The 16,404-nt window shown below is 46.1% G+C and overlaps 1 protein-coding gene across 7 annotated transcripts in view; it reads left to right on the top strand.

The window, feature by feature from the left end:
* The first annotated feature begins 6,384 nt into the window (after positions 1-6,384).
* The window catches only part of LOC121000834 (zinc finger protein 383-like), a 1,218,895-nt gene continuing 1,208,875 nt past the window's right edge, over positions 6,385-16,404 (top strand). For all 7 annotated transcript variants that reach the window (XM_040431515.1, XM_040431524.1, XM_040431516.1 and 4 more), the window contains exons 1-2: positions 6,385-6,472; positions 6,552-6,616. In XM_040431515.1, coding sequence (XP_040287449.1) covers positions 6,439-6,472; positions 6,552-6,616 — 99 coding nt within the window. In that variant the 5' untranslated portion in view covers positions 6,385-6,438. The remainder of the gene's footprint in view (positions 6,473-6,551; positions 6,617-16,404) is intronic.

Below are 16,404 nucleotides of genomic sequence, written 5' to 3'. Positions count from 1 at the left end.
GAGGCATCAAACTTGTGTGGACTGGACTGTGATTTGTGTGCCTATAGCACCCGTCTATCCCAGGAGTCGGCGATCCTGTGAGCTAATCCCGTTACACCACATTGTGCCCCCACACAGTAGTTATGCCCATATTGTGCCCCCATACAGTAGTTATGCCCATATTGTGCCTCCCATACATTAGTTATGCTTCCAATGTACCACAAAACAGTAGTTATATCCCCATTGTGCCCCGATATAGTAGTTATGCCCAAATTGTTCTTCACACAGTAGTTATGCCCACACTGTGCCCTCACATGGTAGTTATGCCTCCATTGTGCCCCCACACAGTAGTTATACCCACATTGTGCCCCAACACAGTGGTTATGCCTTCATTGTGTCCCACACAGTAGTTATTCTGCCCCTACATAGTAGTTGTGCCTTCATTGTGCCCCCACACAGCAGTTATGACTCCATTGTGCCCTCACACAGTAGTTATTCTCACATTGAGCCCTCACACAGTAGTTATGATTGCATTATGCTCTCACACAGTAGTTATGCCTACATGGTGCTCTCACACAGTAGTTATGCCTACACTTTGCCCTCAGAAACTAGTTATGCCCACATTGTGCCCTTATACTGTAGATATACCCACACTGTGCCCCCATAAAGTAGTTATGCCCACCTTGTGCCCCCATACAGTAGTTGTGCTTCCATTGTGCCACAAAACAGTGGTTATATCCACATTGTGCCCCAATATAGTAGATATGCCCACATTGTTCTTCACACAGTAGTTATGCCCACACGGTGCCCTCACATGGTAGTTATGTTTCTGTTGTGGCCCGACACAGTAGTTATGTTTCTGTTGTGGCCCGACACAGTAGTTATTCTCACATTGTGCCCTCTCACAGTAATTATACCCACATTATGCCCCCATACAGTAGTTATGCCCACAGGATCAGAGACACACTAACATTAAATCTAAATATCTTGTCTCGTGTGATGTAGAGTGGAACACGTGAGACGCCGACATCTAGCGCTGCCAGAATTCGGGCTGAATCTGCTAACTGACACCGCAAAGATCCTATAGAAAGACTCGCATCAAGTTAGGTAAGAGAAACCACGTGGGACGCCACAGCAGTATTGCCCACCGACTAAATAGTGAGTAAAAGACCACTCCTCTTTATCCATTGTCTCTGACGTCGGACCACTTATGAAGTGGCAACATTGCAGATGAACTTTAATTGACTAACACATAAAGTGTCCTTTTTGCAACGGATTCATTCGTTTTCACAAGTTTTTGCCGTATATATTATTCGGATCACAACCGGACTGTAAGAGCAGCTGCAGTGACTAATTAACAGCAGAAATACTGCGGTCTGGCTCTGGAACAACATGACTAACCGCACTAACTGTATTGTGAGCTACTATCGTCACAGATTACTATCCCACCGACCGGAGAGCGATATTAGGAGAGAAGGGACGGACTGCATTAACCCTGCCATCAACTAATTGGCGACCATGAGAGACATCGCAATTATAGAATCTCTCTAAAGAACGGTCATTATACCTCGGCATAGAAACCTGGACGTTCCGATTAAGCGCAATTTGGTCATATATATATATAAATCACATTTCATCACCTTCAGACCGTGTTCACACCATAGTGAGCGTAGTAGCTAGTATAGTCAGTGCCATATCCGTTTGGTGCATTATTTTTTCTGTGATTTATATATTTACATCCGCACAATGCTCCGTTTTTTGTAGGATGCCTTTGTGGTGCATGTGGACCGCGCCGGCATCCTCCATTGTACGCATTGTTTTGCTGGGGATGGTCGTTTGCTGCGGTCCACATGCGGTGGGACTGCTCCCCCAATGAGAAACACGCTACAGTGTTTGGGGTCGGAGCAGTTGAAGTCTGCCCGATACCCCTGATGAAGCCAGAGGAGCTGGCGAAACATGTCGGGGGCGGAATTTAGGTTTTCATTTGCTGCACTCCATTGAGTTACGCTAAAACCTGTGTGCTTGATGAAAAACACTCATTGCCAACAGGTCGATGCTACAAGTTACACCCCAAGTATGGCGGCTTAGTAGACATCGGGCACAGTCGGCTATCCTAACGAATACAGCAGAGACGGTGGTGCTGGGTAGAGCGGCGCCAGTGCACTCCGGCCTATACCAGTCACCGACCAATCATTCATCACGGGAGAGGATTAGATACACAGCTCAGCAGACTGTATCACACAGGATAGGATTAGATACACAGCTCAGCAGACAGTATCACACAGGATAGGATTAGATACACAGCTCAGCAGGCAGTATCACACAGGATAGGATTAGATACACAGCTCAGCAGACAGTATCACACAGGAGAGGATTAGATACACAGCTCAGCAGACAGTATCACACAGGATAGGATTAGATACACAGCTCAGCAGACAGTATCACACAGGATGGGATTAGATACACAGCTCAGCAGGCAGTATCACACAGGATAGGATTAGATACACAGCTCAGCAGACAGTATCACACAGGATAGGATTAGATACACAGCTCAGCAGACAGTATCACACAGGAGAGGATTAGATACACAGCTCAGCAGACAGTATCACACAGGATAGGATTAGATACACAGCTCAGCAGACAGTATCACACAGGAGAGGATTAGATACACAGCTCAGCAGGCAGTATCACACGGGATAGGATTAGATACACAGCTCAGCAGGCAGTATCACACAGGATAGGATTAGATACACAGCTCAGCAGACAGTATCACACAGGATAGGATTAGATACACAGCTCAGCAGACAGTATCACACAGGAGAGGATTAGATACACCGCTCAGCAGACAGTATCACACAGGATAGGATTAGATACACAGCTCAGCAGGCAGTATCACACAGGATAGGATTAGATACACAGCTCAGCAGACAGTATCACACAGGATAGGATTAGATACACAGCTCAGCAGACAGTATCACACAGGAGAGGATTAGATACACAGCTCAGCAGACAGTATCACACAGGATAGGATTAGATACACAGCTCAGCAGACAGTATCACACAGGATGGGATTAGATACACAGCTCAGCAGACAGTATCACACAGGATAGGATTAGATACACAGCTCAGCAGACAGTATCACACAGGATGGGATTAGATACACAGCTCAGCAGACAGTATCACACAGGATAGGATTAGATACACAGCTCAGCAGACAGTATCACACAGGATAGGATTAGATACACAGCTCAGCAGACCGTATCACACAGGACAGGATTAGATACACAGCTCAGCAGACTGTATCACACAGGATAGGATTAGATACACAGCTCAGCAGACCGTATCACACAGGACAGGATTAGATACACAGCTCAGCAGACAGTATCACACAGGATAGGATTAGATACACAGCTCAGCAGACAGTATCACACAGGATGGGATTAGATACACAGCTCAGCAGGGAGTATCACACAGGATAGGATTAGATACACAGCTCAGCAGGCAGTATCACACAGGATAGGATTAGATACACAGCTCAGCAGACAGTATCACACAGGAGAGGATTAGATACACAGCTCAGCAGGCAGTATCACACAGGAGAGGATTAGATACACAGCTCAGCAGACAGTATCACACAGGATAGGATTAGATACACAGCTCAGTAGACAGTATCACACAGGATAGGATTAGATACACAGCTCAGCAGGCAGTATCACACAGTATAGGATTAGATACACAGCTCAGCAGACTGTATCACACAGGATAGGATTAGATACACAGCTCAGCAGACAGTATCACACAGGATAGGATTAGATACACAGCTCAGCAGACAGTAACACATAGGATTAGATACACAGCTCAGCAGGCAGTATCACACAGGATAGGATTAGATACACAGCTCAGCAGACAGTATCACACAGGACAGGATTAGATACACAGCTCAGCAGACAGTATCACATAGGATTAGATACACAGCTCAGCAGGCAGTATCACACAGGATAGGATTAGATACACAGCTCAGCAGACAGTATCACACAGGATAGGATTAGATACACAGCTCAGCAGACAGTATCACATAGGATTAGATACACAGCTCAGCAGGCAGTATCACACGGGATAGGATTAGATACACAGCTCAGCAGACAGTATCACACAGGATAGGATTAGATACACAGCTCAGAAGACTGTATCACATAGGATGGGATTAGATACACAGCTCAGCAGACAGCATCACACGGGATAGGATTAGATACACAGCTCAGCAGACAGTATCACACAGGATAGGATTAGATACACAGCTCAGCAGACAGTATCACACAGGATTAGATACACAGCTCAGCAGACAGTATCACACAGGATAGGATTAGATACACAGCTCAGCAGACAGTATCACACAGGACAGGATTAGATACACAGCTCAGCAGACAGTATCACACAGGATAGGATTAGATACACAGCTCAGCAGACAGTATCACACAGGATAGGATTAGATACACAGCTCAGCAGGCAGTATCACACAGGATAGGATTAGATACACAGCTCAGCAGACAGTATCACACTGGATAGGATTAGATACACAGCTCAGCAGACAGTATCACACAGGATAGGATTAGATACACAGCTCAGCAGACAGTATCACACAGGATAGGATTAGATACACAGCTCAGCAGACAGTATCACACAGGATAGGATTAGATACACAGCTCAGCAGACAGTAACACATAGGATTAGATACACAGCTCAGCAGGCAGTATCACACAGGATAGGATTAGATACACAGCTCAGCAGACAGTATCACACAGGATAGGACTAGATACACAGCTCAGCAGACAGTATCACACCCTGTAGGATTAGATACACAGCTCAGCAGACAGTAACACATAGGATTAGATACACAGCTCAGCAGGCAGTATCACACAGGATAGGATTAGATACACAGCTCAGCAGACAGTATCACACAAGATAGGATTAGATACACAGCTCAGCAGTCAGTATCACACAGGACGGGATTAGATACACAGCTCAGCAGACAGTATCACACAGGATAGGATTAGATACACAGCTCAGCAGACAGTATCACACAGGACAGGATTAGATACACAGCTCAGCAGACAGTATCACACAGGATAGGATTAGATACACAGCTCAGCAGACAGTATCACACAGGACAGGATTAGATACACAGCTCAGCAGACAGTATCACACAGGATAGGATTAGATACACAGCTCAGCAGGCAGTATCACACAGGATAGGATTAGATACACAGCTCAGCAGACAGTATCACACAAGATAGGATTAGATACACAGCTCAGCAGACAGTATCACACAGGACAGGATTAGATACACAGCTCAGCAGTCAGTATCACACAGGACGGGATTAGATACACAGCTCAGCAGGCAGTATCACACAGGATAGGATTAGATACACAGCTCAGCAGACAGTATCACACAGGATAGGATTAGATACACAGCTCAGCAGACAGTATCACACAGGACAGGATTAGATACACAGCTCAGCAGACAGTATCACACAGGATAGGATTAGATACACAGCTCAGCAGGCAGTATCACACAGGATAGGATTAGATACACAGCTCAGCAGACAGTATCACACAAGATAGGATTAGATACACAGCTCAGCAGACAGTATCACACAGGACAGGATTAGATACACAGCTCAGCAGTCAGTATCACACAGGACGGGATTAGATACACAGCTCAGCAGACAGTATCACACAGGACAGGATTAGATACACAGCTCAGCAGACAGTATCACACAGGACAGGATTAGATACACAGCTCAGCAGACAGTATCACACAGGACAGGATTAGATACACAGCTCAGCAGGGAGTATCACACAGGATAGGATTAGATACACAGCTCAGCAGACAGTATCACACGGGATAGGATTAGACACACAGCTCAGCAGACAGTATCACACAGGATAGGATTAGATACACAGCTCAGCAGACAGTATCACACAGGAGAGGATTAGATACACAGCTCAGCAGACAATATCACACAAGAGAAGCTGTGATCCAGGCTCAGCAGGCTGTATCTCACATGAGAGGCTTAGATACGGCTGTGCTGGCCGCTCCCAGTGTTTGGGGCTCTGGAGATGGTGAGGGAAGCGCCTGTGGCCCTCAGTGATGTGAGGAGAGGAGCAGGAGCCATGTCTGGGTGTACTAACATGGCCGCCGGAGGTGTAGGGGGCGGGGCTAGTGCTGACTGACCAGTGTGCCGGGCGGGGCCAGCCCTGTGACGTCACACCGCAACGCATGCTGGGAGAGGAAAACTCCAGGAACCTGAGGGAAAGAGGAAGTTCTGCTGGAAACGCCCTGTAAAGAGGCTCTGATGTCCGGACAGCGGGAGGGAGAGCCCCGGCCTGAGGAGGAGCAGGTACCGGGGGAGCCGGTAGTGCAGCTGGAGGAGGACAGGAGGGCTGTAGAAGGAGGTGATGATGGAGGAGGACCAGCCCCTCACATCTCCAGGTAACGGACAGGACTAAATACAAATGTCCTGGAATTCTCTGTCTGTAAAGTCTGAGTCCAGTCTCTGTGTCTCCTGCAGAGAGATCCAGTCAGAGGACAACACCAGAGAGATGTCCGCGTCCTCTCCTTCCACAGGATGGTCAGGTAATGGAGGACGCCTTGTTTTATCCAGTATTGTGGCGCCATTATTCATAAAAACAAACTTTTATAATATGCTAATGAGCCTCTAGCAGCAGGAGGGGGGGGGGGGTCGTCCGTTTCTGTATTCGGCACAGGCGCAGTGAGTGAAGGACGCTCGCCTGCCTCCTCACTGTCTCTTCCCGGGAGCACTGTACGTATTCTGCGCAGGTGAGCGCTCTTCACTCACTGCACCAAATACAGAAGCGGACGGCGCAGGCGCGAGATGTCAACGGATGGAGAAGACCAACGATTCCATGGCCCCGTCAATCGACTGTAGCAGGGCGAGGAATGAGGTGGGAGAACGGAGCCTCTAGCTGCAGGGGCAACGCCCCCCCCCCCCCTCTCCTGCTGCTAGAGGCTCATTAGCATATTATAAAAGTTTGTTTTTATGAATAATGGCACCACAGAGGGGGATGGGACTGATATGGTTATGTTTAGCTATGTGCTAATGTCAGCCAGCTTAACCCCTTAAGGACCCATGACATACCGGTACGTCATGTATAGTTCCGATCACCGCCGCCCGGCGGGCGGTGATCGGAACCCAGTGCCTACTCAAATCATTGAGCAGGCACCTTGGCTAAATGCGCGGGGGGGGGGTCCCGTGAACCCCCCCGTGTCGGCGATCGCCTGCGGGGGTCCCGTGAACCCCCCGTGTCAGTTCAGATCTGTGGTTTGCGGCTTTACCTGCGGTTTGCGGCGGCGTGTGGCGGTGCCATCGGGTCCCCATGCGGCTGTAGGGGGGACCCGATGGCATGGAAGGCAGCGCGATGCCTTCCGGTGACGAGCCTGTGATCTCACAGGCCGGAAGCTGTATGAGTAATACACACAGTATTACTCATACAGCCAATGCATTCCAATACAGAAGTATTGGAATGCATTGTAAAAGATTAGACCCCCAAAAGTTCAAGTCCCAAAGTGGGACAAAAAATACAGTTTTCCCCCAAAAAAATTAAGTTTCAAGTAAAAAAAAAAACAACAACTTAATTCTCCCCAAATAAAGTTAAAAAAAATTGGTAAAATATAGGTGGAAAAAAAAAAGTATACATATTAGGTATCGCCACATCGACCGGCTCCCTAACCCCTCAGATGAACACCGTAAAAAATAAAAACTGTGCTAAATAAACCATTTTTGTCACCTTACATCACAAAAAGTACAACAGCAAGCGATCAAAAAGGCGTACGCCCACCAAAATAGTACCAATCTAACCGTCACCTCATCCCGCAATAAATGAGCCCCTACCACAATAAATAAAAACGGTCTAAAAAAAAGCAATTTTTTTGTCACCTTACAACACAAAAAGTGTAATCGCAAGCGATCAAAAAGTCACACGCACCCCAAAATAGTGCCAATAAAACCGTCATCTCATCCCGCAAAAATCATACCCTACCCGAGATAATCACCCAAGAGCTGAAAAAATTATGACCCTCAGACTATGGAGACACTAAAACGTTTTTTTTTTTTGCTTCAAAAATGAAATCCTTGTGTATCGCCGCGTCCGTGACAACCTGGTCTATAAAATTACCACATGATCTAACCTGTCAGATGAATGTTGAAAATAACAAAAAATAAAACCGGTGCCAAAACAGCTATTTCTTGTTACCTTGCCTCACAAAAAGTGTAACATAGAGCAACCAAAAATCATATGTACCCTAAACTAGTACCAACAAAACTGCCACCCTATTCCGTAGTTTCTAAAATGGGGTCACTTTTTTGGAGTTTCTACTCTAGGGGTGCATCAGGGGGGCGTCAAATGGGACATGGTGTCAAAAAAACGGTCCAGCAAAACCTGCCTTACAAAAACCGTATGGCATTCCTTTCCTTCTGCGCCCTGCCGTGTGCCCGTACAGCCGTTTACGACCACATATGGGGTGTTTCTGTAACTTACAGAATCTGGGCCATAAATATTGAGTTTGGTTTGGCTGTTAACCCTTGCTTTGTAACTGGAAAAAAAATATTAAAATGGAAAATCTGCCAAAAAAGTGAAATTTTGAAATTGTATCTCTATTATTCATTAATTCTTGTGGAACACCTAAAGGGTTAACAAAGTTTGTAAAATCAGTTTTGAATACCTTGAGGGGTGTAGTTTATAGAATGGGGTCATTTTTGGGTGGTTTCTATTATATCAGCCTCGCAAAGTGACTTCAGACCTGTAGTGGTCCCTAAAAATTGGGATTTTGAAAATTTCTGAAAAATTTCAAGATTTGCTTCTAAACTTCTAAGCCTTGTAACATCCCCAAAAAATAAAATATCATTCCCAAAATGATCCAAACATGAAGTAGACATATGGGGAATGTAAAGTAATTATTTTTGGGGGTATTACTACGTATTATAGAAGTAGAGAAATTGAAACTTGGAAATTTGCTTTTTTTTTTTTTTTTACAAATTTTTGGTAAATTTGGTATTTTTTTTATACATAAAAATTAATTTTTTTTACTTCATTTTACCAGTGTCATGAAGTACAATATGTGACGAAAAAACAGTCTCAGAACGGCCTGGATAAGTCAAAGCGTTTTAAAGTTATCAGCACTTAAAGTGACACTGGTCAGAGTTGCAAAAAATGGCCGGGTCTTAAAGGTGAAATAGGGCTTCAATAAGGGGTTAAGACACATTTAGCAAGTGACAGAAACCCTTTAACAGGTGATGTTCCTGGAGAATGGCCGGTGTTCTACTCATCCACAGGAAGCAGGGAGGAAGCTTGAAACCACAGACCCGTGAGCCTAACATCTGTAGTAGTCAAATAATGGAAACCCTCCTGAAAAAGAAGATAATCGACCACCTAAAAACCAACAACTTATTGGCCCTAAAACAGCATGGCTGCTCCAAGGGCCGATCACGTCAGACTAATCTTATAGATTTCTTTGGCTACGAAGGAGGTTCCGTGGATGTTGCTGGATTTTGGCTGAAGATTGGACTTAATCCGCGGATAGTCCAGTGGATCCGCGGTCGGCCGTTGGACAGATATCAGAGGCTTGTTGTTAAAGGGGTATTCTCATCATGGACAATGGGGGTTAGGATATGCCCCCATTGTCTTATAGGTATGGGACCCGCACCTATATAGAGAACGGAGCCCCGAAAGTAAAGGAGGGCGCACTGCGCATGCTCAGCCGTCCTCCATTCATTTCTATGGGGCCGCCGAAAATAGCCCAGCCCTGGCTCGGCTATTTTCGTCGGCCTCATAGGAATGAATGAGAGTATGGGCCGCGCATGCGCGGTACGCTCCTATTCACTTCTATGGGAGAGGCAGGATTGGAATTAGCGCTTGATAGTGGACGGACCCCGATAAATTTGGGGTCCTCCAACACAGCGCTCCCCGATCCGTTCTCGATATAGGTGCGGCTACCAGCGGTGGGCAATGGGGGCATATGCTAGCGATATGCCCCCATTGTCTATGATGGGAATACCACTTTAATGGGGTGCATTCTGAGTATGTAAGAGGGTTGACTTTCTTGGAGGGGTTTGTAACATGGAGAAGATTCACCCGCACTAGATAAATGGTCCAAACAATGGAAGCCGCAGTTCAGTGTGTCCAGCTGTGAAATACTGCACCTGGGGAGAAGGAGCCCTCAGTCAGAGGATGGTACTGGCAGCTCGGTGTTAGCGAGGACTTCAAAATGAGTGCACAGTGTGGAGAGGCGGCAGGGAAAGCAGGTAGGGTGAGAGTGGTTGTTAAAGGGAACCGGTCACCGGGATTTTGTGTATAGAGCTGAGACATGGGCTGCTAGATCGCCGCTGGCACATCCGCAATACCCAGTCCCCATAGCTCTGTGTGCTTTTATGGTGGAAAAAAAACCGGTTTGATACATATGGAAATTCCCCTGAGATGAGTCCTGTCCCCGACTCCTCTCACATACAGGACTCATCTCAGGGGAATTTCCATATGTATCAAACCGTTTTTTTTCCACCATAAAAGCACACAGAGCTATGGGGACTGGGTATTGCGGATGTGCCAGCGGCGATCTAGTAACCCATGTCTCAGCCCTATTTCACCTTAAGGACTTGGCCATTTTTTGCAAATCTGACCAGTGTCACTTTAAGTGGTGATAACTTTAAAACGCTTTTACTTACCAAGGCCGTTCTGAGACTTTTTTTTCGTCACATATTGTACTTCGTGACACTGCTAAAATTGGGTCAAAAAAGTAAAAAAAATTTGCATAAAAAATACCAAATTTACCAAAAATTGGGAAAAAATAGCAAATTTCAAATTTTCAGTTTCTCTACTTCTGTAATACATAGTAATACCCCCAACAATTGTGATGACTTTACATTCCCCATATGTCTACTTCATGTTTGGATCATTTTGGGAATGATATTTTATTTTTGGTGGATGTTACAAGGCTTAGAAGTTTAGAAGCAAATTTCGAAATTTCTCAGAAATTTTCCAAATCCCACTTTTTATGGACCAGTTCAGGTCTGAAGTCACTTTGTGAGGCTTACGTAATAGAAACCCCATTCTATAAACTACACCCCTCAAGGTATTCAAAACTGATTTTACAAACGTCGTTAACCCTTTAGGTCTTCCACAAGACTTCATGGCAAATGGACATAAAATTTAAGAATTTTGATTTTTTTTTTGTAAAATTTTCCAATATAATCAATTTTTTCCAGGAAAAAAGCAAGGGTTAACTGCCAAACGAAACTCAATATGGGTTGCCCTGATTCTGTAGTTTACAGAAACGCCCCATATGTGATCGTGAACTACTGTTTGGCCAAACGGGAGGACATAGAAGGAGGGGAACGCCATATGGGTTTTGGAAGGCAGATTTGGCAGGACTGGTTTTTTTTACACCATGTCTCATTTGAAGCCCCCTGTTGCACCCCTAGAATAGAAATTCCAAAAAAGTGACTCCATCTAAGAAAGTACACCCCTCAAGGTATTCAAAACTGGGTTTACAAACTTTGTTAACCCTTTGTGTTCCACAAGAGTTAATGGCAGATGGAGAAACAATTTTGGAATTTCAATTTTTTGGAAAATTTTCCATTTTAACCCTTACTTTATTACTGGAAAAAATGTGTTAACAGCCAAATAAAATGGTGGAGAGGGGGGGCGCTGGTGGTGGGGGGGCAAGTGGCAGGGGGGGGGGGGGGCTAGGGTCTCAAAGCTGAGACAAAAAAAAAGTTTAGATAAGTTTTTTTGTTTTTTTTTTCCCTTCTATCCTTGCCTAACGGTGCCTCTCCCTCACTGACCCTAACCTACCTGGAGGGCGATGGGTGCCGATTAGGGGGAGAGAGGAGCGCTGGAAGTTTGAATCTCGCACCTCTCTCCCTGCACCAATCAGCACCATGAACAGCAGGCATCAGCACCATGGCCAGCACCGCCTCTCCAAATGTTCGTACTGAATGATTTCATCCGGCATCCTGTTCGGATTAACCCCCGCCGCGCCACAATCGCGATTTAAACTTAGGATGTACCGCTACGCCCTGAGTCCTTAAGGGGTTAAAGAGCGAGACGTCTGGAATGCTGATCCCGCAGTATAGAGCGCTAGTGAGACCGCATCTGGAATAACGGGTCCAGTTCTGGAGACCCACCTACAAAAAGACATAGATAAAAGGGAACGGGTGAAGAGACGGGCTCCAAAAATGGTCTTAAGAATAAAACATAACAGGAGAGATTTAAAGAGGACCTTTCACTAGATTAAAAAATCAAAACTAAGTATACAGACATGTAGAGCGGCGCCCAGGGATCCCCCTGCACTTACTATTATCCCCGGGCGCCTCTCCGTTCTCCGGTTATAGCCTCCGGTATCTTCACATGTTTGGCACATGTTAGGCCAATCGCAGCGCTCAGCTCATAGCCTGAGGTTTTTTTTTCTCTCAGGCTATGAGCTGAGCGCTGTGATTGGCCAGCGCTACTGCATGGGAGAAGGAGACGCCGGCAGGTTCCCCTGGGTGGAGCCTAACTATGAAGATACCGGAGGCTATACCGGGCGAACGGAGCGGCGCCCGGGGATAAGAGTAAGTTTAGGGGGATCCCTGGGCGCCGCTCTACACGTCTGTATATTTAGTTTAGATTTTTTAATCTAGTGAAAGGTCCTCTTTAAAGAATAGTGTTGAGCGAACTTATGTTTTAAGTTCTGCGTCCAAAGTTCGGGTTATCAAAGTATCTGATTCCAAATTCCGTTATGGTTCGTGGTAGCGGAATCCATAACTGGATTCTTCGATAACCTGAACTTTGGACGCAGAACTTAAAACACAAGTTTGCCCAACACTATTAAAGAACTTAATTTATATAACCTCCAGGAAAGGAAAGGGGCGGACGTGATCGAAACCTTTACATATGTTACAAGAGGACAGAAGGGAAGGGGGGACGTGATCGAAACCTTTACATATGTTACAAGAGGACAGAAGGGAAGGGGGGACGTGATCGAAACCTTTACATATGTTACAAGAGGACAGAAGGGAAGGGGGGACGTGATCGAAACCTTTACATATGTTACAAAAGGACAGAAGGGAAGGACGTGATCGAAACCTTTACATATGTTACAAGAGGACAGAAGGGAAGGACGTGATCGAAACCTTTACATATGTTACAAGAGGACAGAGGAGAAGGGGGGACGTGATCGAAACCTTTACATATGTTACAAGAGGACAGAAGGGAAGGGGGGACGTGATCGAAACCTTTACATATGTTACAAGAGGACAGAAGGGAAGGGGGGACGTGATCGAAACCTTTACATATGTTACAAGAGGACAGAGGAGAAGGGGGGACGTGATCGAAACCTTTACATATGTTACAAGAGGACAGAGGAGAAGGGGGGGACGTGATCGAAACCTTTACATATGTTACAAGAGGACAGAGGAGAAGGGGGGACGTGATCGAAACCTTTACATATGTTACAATAGGACAGAGGAGAAGGGGGGGACGTGATCGAAACCTTTACATATGTTACAAGAGGACAGAGGAGAAGGGGGGACGTGATCGAAACCTTTACATATGTTACAATAGGACAGAGGAGAAGGTGGGACGTGATCGAAACCTTTACATATGTTACAAGAGGACAGAAGGGAAGGGGGGACGTGATCGAAACCTTTACATATGTTACAATAGGACAGAGGAGAAGGGGGGGGACGTGATCGAAACCTTTGCATATGTTACAAGAGGACAGAAGGGAAGGGGGGACAGGATCGAAACCTTTACATATGTTACAAGAGGACAGAAGGGAAGGGGCGGACGTGATCGAAACCTTTACATATGTTACAATAGGACAGAGGAGAAGGGGGGGGACGTGATCGAAACCTTTACATATGTTACAAGAGGACAGAAGGGAAGGGGGGGACAGGATCGAAACCTTTACATATGTTACAAGAGGACAGAAGGGAAGGGGCGGACTTGATCGAAACCTTTACATATGTTACAAGAGGACAGAAGGGAAGGGGGGGGGCGTGATCGAAACCTTTACATATGTTACAAGAGGACAACCGAGAAAGGGGGGGCGTGATGAAAACCTTTACATATGTTACAAGAGGACAGAAGGGAAGGGAGGACGTGATCGAAACCTTTACATATGTTACAATAGGACAGAAGGGAAGGGGGGGACAGGATCGAAACCTTTACATATGTTACAAGAGGACAGAGGAGAAGGGGGGACGTGATCGAAACCTTTACATATGTTACAATAGGACAGAAGGGAAGGGGGGACGTGATCGAAACCTTTACATATGTTACAATAGGACAGAAGGGAAGGGGGGGACAGGATCGAAACCTTTACATATGTTACAATAGGACAGAGGAGAAGGGAGGACGTGATCGAAACCTTTACATATGTTACAATAGGACAGAGGAGAAGGGGGGGACGTGATCGAAACCTTTACATATGTTAAAGGGGTTATCCCACCTTCTGTTTTGCGTGCCGTGGTTGCTTTCTCCTCTTGGCAGACTGCTCAGTCAGGGGGCGTTGACCTTCCTATTGAATGACAGCCGAATCAGCGCTCTGCTGACATAATCCCCCTGCCGCATGTATGTGTGCGCGCACTCTCGTCTGAGCCGGGAGTGGCAGAGGCGCAGGATACAAAGAGACTGTGCATGCGCTGACTTTACAGCTAAAGAAATGACCAGGTGAACGGGTTTGACTGGTCATGCGAGGGGAATAAATATACGAAGGGAGGCAGGAGATTGACCGTGCGTGCGCGATCCCGTGAAGCTGACCATCCAACCTACAAGACAAGGCGGAGGAAGACACCGTGCAAGCGCGGCCACCACGGCAGTGTCGCGGCTGTGGCCGTAACCATTGGCAACCACATGTACACCACTCAGAGGAAGAAATGCAAATAGATAGGAAGAGAGGGGCAATCGATTAAAACATGTATTTAGTAAGTTGCAACAACACAATAATTGAAACTTCATTACATGGGATAACCCCTTTAAAGGTTTAAATAAGGTTCAGGAGGGAAGTGTTCTTAAAAAGAAGCTAAAGAAAAGATTTTGGAGGGGGGGGGGGGGGCACAATCTGAAATCAGCCGGGGGTACGATCAGGAGCAATGTCAGATATTATATTCCTGAAAGACTGGCTGAAGCTTGGAACAAACCTCCAGCAGATGTGGTTAGTCTACAGTAAGTGACGGTAACCTGCCCGGGATAAGCCCAGGTCTATCCAAAGATAACGGGCGACTACATGGACCAGGTGGACTTTTTCTGCCGTCAATCTTTTGGTTGTCATGATAATTAGGCCCCCTGCACAGGGCTGTATCCATTGTGCGGTGCGCAAACTGCGAAACCGCAAAATACGGATGCAGTCCATGTGCCTTCCACCATTTTTTTGTGGTCCCATCAACTATTTTGGGATCCCAGTCCACGTTTTGCAGACCAGTATAGGACATGTTCTGTTTTGGAAATGGAAATACGGATGCTGAAAGCGCACACAGGCAGGCGACGCGTATTTCGCGGACCCGCAGCCCCCCGGATCTCACAGGCAGAAAGGCTGTAAGTATATTACACCGTGTAATCCACTTACAGCCAATGCATTACAATATATGTAACAAATGTTTGCTAAAGTAAAAAAAAAATGTTAAAATAAAGTTTTGCATAGTAAAAATTTTTAAAAAAGCTTCAAGTACTGTATTTTTCGCCCCATAAGACGCACGAAAGTTGGGGGAAAATGAGTGCGTCTTATGGGGCGAATGCTGCCATTTTTACTTTGCTAACACTGATACATCACAGGTTGCGATGCTGCACAGCGCAGCCTGTGATGTATCAGCGGGGAGGGATGAGGGGCTGGAGGCAACTTGCAGTGGTGCAGTCACTGTACTCTTACACCGGGCCCCGCCACTCACACCAGTATTCATATCTAAACTTAATCCTTAACCTCTTGCAACTTTAAAGTAGCGTTATCCCGTGTGTACTACCTTACTATGAAGCTCCCGTAGCAGGCAGAGCGCCCGGCAGCTTAAAGTCACTTACTGACATCGCGCACCTACCCTTCCACTGTATGAAAGAAGCAGGCGTGTGACGTCAGTGAGTGACGTTACGCTGCCGGCCTCTCTGCCTGCTACAGGAGCTTTATAGTAAGGTTGTACACTCGGGATAATGCTACATTAAAGTTACAAAAGGTTAAGGATTAAGTTTAGATATGAATACTGATGTGAGCAGCGGGGCCCGTTGTATTAGGGGACACTGTTATGGGGAGGGGGGGAAATCTGTGGATGACACGTGTAGCATAACATGCTATTTATGTGTCATCCACAGATCCCCCCCCCCCATAGCAGTGTCATCCACAAATCCCCCCCCCCCCCCTATATAGCAGTGTCATCCACAAAT

This window comes from Bufo bufo, chromosome 5 (assembly GCF_905171765.1).
Source record: "Bufo bufo chromosome 5, aBufBuf1.1, whole genome shotgun sequence".
Lineage (NCBI taxonomy): Eukaryota > Metazoa > Chordata > Amphibia > Anura > Bufonidae > Bufo > Bufo bufo.
This window is presented reverse-complemented; position numbering and strand designations above follow the sequence as displayed.